The sequence below is a fragment of the Corvus cornix genome, chromosome 5 (assembly GCF_000738735.6).
Source record: "Corvus cornix cornix isolate S_Up_H32 chromosome 5, ASM73873v5, whole genome shotgun sequence".
Lineage (NCBI taxonomy): Eukaryota > Metazoa > Chordata > Aves > Passeriformes > Corvidae > Corvus > Corvus cornix.
Genome location: NC_046335.1, coordinates 16,923,445 through 16,931,215, shown reverse-complemented (window position 1 = coordinate 16,931,215; position 7,771 = coordinate 16,923,445). Strand labels below are relative to the sequence as shown.

At 40.9% G+C, this 7,771-nt stretch overlaps 1 protein-coding gene across 2 annotated transcripts in view; it reads left to right on the top strand.

Moving 5' to 3' along the window:
- The first annotated feature begins 5,030 nt into the window (after positions 1-5,030).
- The window catches only part of TDP1 (tyrosyl-DNA phosphodiesterase 1), a 43,281-nt gene continuing 40,540 nt past the window's right edge, over positions 5,031-7,771 (top strand). For both annotated transcript variants that reach the window (XR_005602005.1, XM_039552642.1), the window contains exons 1-2: positions 5,031-5,130; positions 5,831-6,381. Coding sequence is in view for 1 of the 2 variants with exons in the window: in XM_039552642.1 (XP_039408576.1) it covers positions 5,835-6,381 (547 nt within the window). In the remaining variant the exon portion in view is untranslated. The remainder of the gene's footprint in view (positions 5,131-5,830; positions 6,382-7,771) is intronic.

The following is a 7,771-nucleotide window of genomic DNA, read 5'->3' as shown; positions in this document are numbered from 1 at the left end:
TTTGTACATACTATACAACAGTAGCATCTTCAGTATTTAAGTAAGAAAATATTTTATTCTAATTGAAATAAACCCACCTTTTTTATCCAAAAATAGATGTATATATGTAGTCCTAACAGAGTCCTAATCAATATCCAAATCTCAAAATCAGTATGTTTAAACAAATATGCTTAACTTTATACAAATTTGAGTTCTTTATACACAAAGGAACTGTAATATTCAAATCTAACTTCTGGAGCATCAGCACCCACATCTGTTATTTCCTCTAAACAGTGAAAGAAATTTCTGTTCTAATATTCCAATTGGAAACCATATTTACTGAAGACTAGCTGGATCAAAATTAATTTGGTAAATCTGCCTAAAATAAAAACTTCAATAAAAAGAGAATAAAAAAAATGAGGAGGAAATGCAAAAAATATTTGCATCATTTATGCTTCTACAGTTTTTCTGAAGCCCGTCTTATTTTATGTACAATATATTTCCTTTAGTGTCTTTCAACAGGTTCTTACCTCACAACTTTATCAGACAGGAACACTGGAGTGACACATGTTGATTAGCAGATTTCCAAGAGTCACTAATGTTAGTGTATTACCAAGATTCATTAGCAATACAAAAGCAATAAGCTAAATTACATGATGAAAGCAATTAAAAAAAAGATTTTTCAGAACTGATTTAGGAGGTGACCAAGAGATCCCTGCAAAACATCTTGGAACAATATAAGGAACAGAGTGGGAGTATATAGCAAAGTAAAGCCGAGGGGTCCACTTTGAGCTATATTTATATAGTTTTTTGACATGACTGAGTGCTTATGAGTCTAAATTCTTACATTTGTGTTATCAGAGTACAAGACTGCACATAACTGCAGCACTGAGACAACCACCTGAGAGGAGACACACAGAAGCAGATTCCAGAGCAACCTAAGCTTACTCCATTCTGGAGAAGGGACAAGCGAAACACGGTGCAAGAAGTTAAGCTAAGGCTTTATGTTCCACCTGGCCTGCAGCACTTTCCCCATGACCATGTCAGGTATATAAACAGACCAGGGAGTCCTGTTTAGAAAGCTTTGATAAGATGTGCCAGGAGAGCAGCTGGAAGAAGCCTTGAGCTCAGACTGCCCTCCTCTACTCTGGATGCCAGGGTGTCCTGCTGTTGGCATCTTGTTCAGCAGCAGCTGTCGACCTACTGTTGCTTTCCTGTGAAGGTACAGCATTGGGTCAAGGAAAATGCTGGACGTTGGGGGCCTGGCCTCCCAGGAACAGTGCAGAGAATGCTTTTGGTTAGATCTAAATTTAACAGTACCAGGAAGGAAACTTCAGCTTGGGAAATGACATTTTCATGACTACAATTCCTGCAGTCCCCTTTTCATTTGAAACATTAAATGCTAGCAGCTAGTTAGCTGAACGGTTGCTGAAATGTAAGGGCATTTTAGATCACTTCAAACAATTTCAGGGAAAAGAGGATCACTGAACCAAACTGTCAAAGAAAGAAAAAATAAGTCACATAGACTTGATTCCTACAACGCTGCTAGTTCCCAGAAAAGACAGTATTTATATGCAAATATACATACAGTATCAGTTCAACAATGAGGTTAATCTCTGTTTTCATTTTTTCCAGTTATTTGCCTCAGAAGGCTTAATTTTAAACATTAACATACAGTAAAGTTCAAAATTTCTATGAATAACCACACTAAAATAATATTTTTAAAATAATATAGCATTGTTATAACAAATTATTTTGAAAAATCAAGTGGACTAGGAACGTGATTCAAATTCTCAGGGTTCACCCTTTCCAAGGAAGTGTTCCTTCATGACATCTAATGGGTGAAGTTAGTATTACTTCTAATTTACAGAATAAATGCAAACACGACCAAAAAAAAAAAAGCAGCAACAATTTACTAAAAATTCAGTTGCTTGATTGCAGTTGATGATGCTGAGCAATTGCCATTTCTACTGAAAAATCTGTTAGTACGTAGTGCAGTTGAAGAAACAGTTTCACCTTAAGAAGTAATGTGTGCACACTATTCCCTACATCTTGCAAAAGCAATTGAAAGGACTCTCCTTGCCAGGGCTGCTCTTAGTAGTTTCCAAAAAAATACAAGGGCTGTTCCTATAGCCTAGGATTTTGAGAATTTTCAATGAATATACACAATAACATGCTCAAGAACGGGATCCTAACAATCAACTCTTAGAATTGCAACATCTGCATTTGGTTCTTCTCTGGTGCACAGAGAAAGCGTGTTTCTCAGAACGAGATTAAAAACCACACACATGTTGAAATGAACATACACAGGACCTCGTCATCAGCAAAAGCAAAACACGTGGCTGTGCCACAAAGCTTACCTAATGCACACTAGCAAAAGCCACCAAAAAAAGTATCTGTCTTCCCAGGGACCTTGTAGGGGTCTTCACAATGAGCAGTAATTGGCTAAGGGGCAACAGTTGCTGGAACTAGGCTCACTTAAGGAGCTAGCAAAACCAGTAGATGACAGAATCAGCCCTAGAACAAAGGTTTCTTAATTAATTTTTGTGCAGCTGCACAGACAAAATGGTCTAACAGGTGGTCACGGTACTGCCTAAAGCCACGGCAGGTGTGACTTGGCACCTTTTCAAGAAGAAATAACTAAACCTGCACTGCCTGTCTTCCCAGGAGTCCTCTACTTCTACTCTCTTTCCAAGGACATGCCATCAGTGACTCATGCACAGAACCTGCTCTTGTTTAAATGCCTTAAGCATGTTTTGAGTACTCCTGCTGGAAGAAACATCCAGGGAATTTGACAGAACACTTAATTTTTAAATGGTAAAAATAGCTAGGAGAAGATAAATAAGGAAGAAGCTGAGCATTTTCAGATTCGTAATTCAGCAGTTAGGACTCATGTTAGAAGCCTTAAGCATTTTTAGATCTGGCCATAGTTCATTGAGAAAATGTTTACCCACAGCTGAAATGTATCAGAAATTACCACTTTCATAGTTTACTAAAATATTTTTGTGGGTTTTACTCTAAATTATCATAGACACAATTTTGTTTACGACCTTGTCAAGACAATTTTTGTAAAATATGTACTTAATGAAAAAAATAATAATAATTAGTCCAAAGTGGTCCTTGGGAAGAAGATTGCACAAGCTGGAGAAGAAATATGATTCATCACTTCTATACTTTATATATACACTTTATAGTAGATTGGTCTCATTTATTGAAATGCCATGAGAAGGACTCACAGACACACTGTGTTTATTCTGAAATCTTTTGTGTTCTTCACACTCTTTTTTAATTCACTTGTACTTACTCGAGTAAAAATATGACTTCCAAAACTACATCAAGCTATACAATTTATTCTGTATTTTCCTGTGAGTGTGGGAACACAGTATTTCTCTTCATCTTTCTTAAGATTTTTGTGAATCTGTAGATCTACATTTGAGAAGTCATGGCTAAAAATGTCTAATTATTACTTGAAACTAAAACCAGATATATTTTTGATAATACATGTTTATTATTGGGACATGCAGCAGTTTCACATTTACTGAAACCACTGAAATAAAGAAATCGAACTTACCACTAATAAAAACCAGTAACAAGCTCAGTAAGTCATGTACTTCATATGTCTTGTACACATATGAAATACAATACATCCTTCTGCTCATCACAGTCTTCAGCAGAAAAGGCAGGAGTTTGATTTTTTTTTTTAATAAATACCTGCAGATTAGAAAATTACTTTCAGGATCTGTAGGTATTTCTGTTTACCACACCTTCAGCAATTCACTCCAATTAGTGTAGACCAGTCACTACACAGTGTTCTCAATAATGAGACATCTATAAGCCGGATCCTCAGAACATAAATGAAAAAGTATATGCCTTTAAGAGTTTCTAGCAAAAAAAACATTACTAGACCAACTGTAGAGTCTTCTCTGCTTAAATAGCCTTTGCTATCTTCACTGCATGCTTCAAAAACCTACAGAAAGAAAGTGATATGCGTCAAAAACCAATAAACCTAACCTAGGATTTTTTACTTTGCTTAACTGTTACAGGAAAAACAAAATAAGCACTTGTGGAATAAACTCTATTCATCTACTCTCTTCCAGTAAAATTAAAAATGGGCCGAGTCCATTCAGTTCCGGATTTTTAGGTTAAATTTTTTCATACTTCTACATTTTATGTGCTTATGATGAAAAAACTTTTTGCAAACTTAGAATACACAGTACAAACTTCTAGAAAACAAATGACATTAAATTTGCTTCTACAAGACTGTAAATATTTTCCTGCAAAACACCAGGTAGCTTTAATTTTCAGTTAAGTCAGTACATTGGCAGGAACTATGAGGACAGAGTGCAATGCCAGCGTAGTCAGAAACCATCAAATTTTCTGAAGTACTTCTAGAAAAGAAGTGTTTCCAGAGCCTATACTTAGAGAAGGAAACTATGCACATAACATACAAAACCATCTAACCTTTCTAAGAGCTTTTCCCACAGAAGACCTTCAGCAAGAGTTGATAACACAGTATCTTAGTGAACGGTATATCCACAGAGCATTTCAGGAAAAAGCATTATACACAACTCTGTGGACAAGCACTAAGAAAATTACACAAACCAGCTAAATTTTCAGTAATGCTTTTCCAATTTTACTGCCTGCCAATTTTATTGCGTGCTGGCACTTACAGAATTTGTTAAGTGCAGCCATAAGCTTACAATAAATTTAGAGTAGCGAGAACCGAGCGCTCAGTTCACTGCAGAAGCCAAACTGTGCTTTGATGCGGGCCGCGCTCCTCCTTTGATTACTTTTACACCTTCTTTCCTCCCACTCCTTCCCGAAGTCCTCACGCAGTTATCTCATTAGCGGGGCACTGCAGGCACAGCAATTAACACCGCGCCGAACGAGCCATTACGCAAATACCGCACCTGCCCATGATAAATATTAAGGTCAAACAAAGGCCCGTTGGAAAAACTCCGCTCACTGAGCGCCTCCTTGGCGGCTGCAGCCCCTGGAGCCGCCTGACCGCCTCACGGGGGCCGCGCGCCACCCGCTCGAGGGGAGGGGCCGCGCGGGAGGAAGGCGGGCCTGAGCCCGGGCCTGGGCCTGCTCTCGCTCCCCATCGCGGGCGCTGCTGCGGCGCTGGACCGACTGCGAGTCACTGAATGAGTGAGCGGTGCTGGCCGCGGAGCGCGGCGGGCAGGGCGGGCGGTGGGCCGAGCGGCGTGCGGCCCGCCGGGCTGCAGGGCCGGGAGCGGCCGCCGGGGCTCTTGGGTGCCGTGGCCCGCGCGGCGCCTCCCCCGGCCGTGGGTGATGCCCCCTGTGGGGGCGGCGGCGGGAGCCGCGGTCGCACGGCCCTTGGCGGCGGCGGTGGGGGCGGCGGCGGCGGCCGGGTTCTGCCGCCGCGATTTAGGGGGAGGCGCGGCGGAGGGCATGGGGGTGACGGATGGAGGCCGCGGTCCCGGAGTGTTCCCGCCGAGGCTGCCAGGAAGCGCCGCCCCGGCTCGGCCCTGAGCTCCTGAATTCTCTCAGTAGAGCGCGCTGGATCGCTCAGTCGTAGGGAAATACCTGCATCGCGCAAATCACATTTTTAGAATGCTTTCCCATCGGTGCCCCTAGCCTAGCCCGTTTTCCATGCGCAGGTTTTCACGTTAGCTGCCCCATTTGATGGTTGCCCCCATTGCACGTGTTTCTTTGTTTCCTGGGCTCAGAAACGAGCCTTGTACACTATGGAATTTTCCTGGAGATTCTGCCAAATACCAAAGCATGGTTCCTTAGTAATAAAGAAATTGGAACTAGGAAGGGAGACGGACTTGAGCATAGCAAAAACATACAATTTTTGTTTGGTGTTTTGTTTTTTCATCCCTAGGAACATGCTTCAGGAGGGTGCACACGGTAAATGGACAGTATCTAGCAGTGATGAAAGCGCCGAGGAAAATTCTGACAGTGAAAAACCATGTACATCTTCCGTATCGGGTGCTGCATGTGGTACGACAAGTGGACCACAGTACCCGTGCTCTGAAGCTAGGAAAGCTGCTCACAAGAGAAAAGCTTCTCCCCTGAAGCTCACTGATAAAAGTCTTTCTACAGAAACACCTCCAGCAGTAAAACAGAGACTAAGCCAAGAAGGCTCAGGTTGGTGTCTTTCTAGTAGTGATGAAGAGCCTGAAGATGAGCAAAAGCATGCCCACAGAGAAACAGTGAAAGAAGAAAAATACGATGCACCCAAAGAGCATCCTTTGAATCTTTGCAAAGATGACAAACTCTCAGAGAATCTGAAAGAAGAGGAGTATAATGAAACATCCAGTGAAGCCCAAGATATCTGGGATTTGGTGAATGGAGGGAATCCTTTCAGGTTTTTTCTCACTAAAGTCAGTGGAATCGAACAAAGCCATAATTCTGGAGCCCTGCACATAAAAGGTGAACAAGTGGCTTCTACAGAAGTAGGCTTTTGGGAGAAAGCAAGAGAATTTTTTTTTTTTTTTTTTTTTTTTTTTTTTTTAGTTTGTGGGTATTTTTAAATGCATGTATTTCTTGGTTTCGCTGAGGTTTCATATTCTAAATATACAGGTTTGTAGAAATTGGTTCTGTTATCTGGACCTTTCTCTTTCAGAAGTATAGTGTATAAAGCATTAATTGCTAATATTTTGTTGTAACTTGAGTTAGACTGCAGAAATCTAATGTGTGTTTAGCCAAGGCAAGTCATGCTGCTTCTTATTGCTGCTTTCCCTGTGAGCTAATCTGGAGAAAACTGCTTGTCTTTGTGGCACTTAAAAGGGTGCTATTCTTGGGTGCATAACTGCCTGAGTAGTTATTTGCACTTGCCTTCGTGCTGCTGAGTGGTTTGCATCTAGTAGTTCACTATTACTTGATGCAGTACTTCTGAAGTTCTGTGTCTGGGATTCATGGGTCTGTTTAAATTCAGCTGGGAGAGAGCTGCCCATCAGTCAAGATGGGGTGAAGTCTTCGGTGTGCAATACCGATGCTTCAGGAATGCTCTGTAGTTGTTGTTTGATGTAAGGGGGAAGAGCTTTGTGCAGCTGTAAACTTCCCTGTGGTTAGAAATAAAATCCTACACATTAAAAGACAGAATCAGAAACAAGTATTCATAAGAGAATTGTGTATAGAAATACAATAAAATAATGCAGAAAAAAATTGTAGTTCTTTGAGGGAGAACAAATTACTCAAGAGCTATACAATTAAGTTGTAACTTTTCCTCCACCTCATGCCTATGAGCACAGCTGGTGTCAGAGACTTCAGTTGCTTTACTGCAGTATGTTTTTATATGCTTTGTGAATTTGTGGCTTTTGGCCTGCCCTCTCTTGGAAGTCCTGCTAGGTAATTAGTTGAGCTGGTGGACAGGCAGTGTTTTTTGTTTGTTTACGTGCTAAACCAGATTTCTGTAGAGCTAAGGTATTAGATACTTTGCGCATCCTAGAAGTTACTTGTTGGGCATGTTTTCTAGTCGGTGCTGTGCTTCAGTTATTGAGGTTATAAATTCCCAGTTGGCTTAGTTTCCTGTGTCACTATGATTGAACTATGGATTCACATATCCTACAATCAGTCTGCAACAGATAGATAAGCATTAACTATGCCCTTATTGCTGCTACCCTGCCACTGTTCTTCAAGTCCAGTTGCTAGGGGAGAGAGTAGTTTAATGTCCCTTTCTCAATATGATGTTGGACTTTTTCCTAATCAGCTTTTGAAACCTGTTTTTGCTTTGAGAAGATTAATACTTTTTATAAGCATGGGATCCTAAGTGATTCACAGGCGAATCAGTGACTTGAATACCTGGAACAGTAAACTTGTG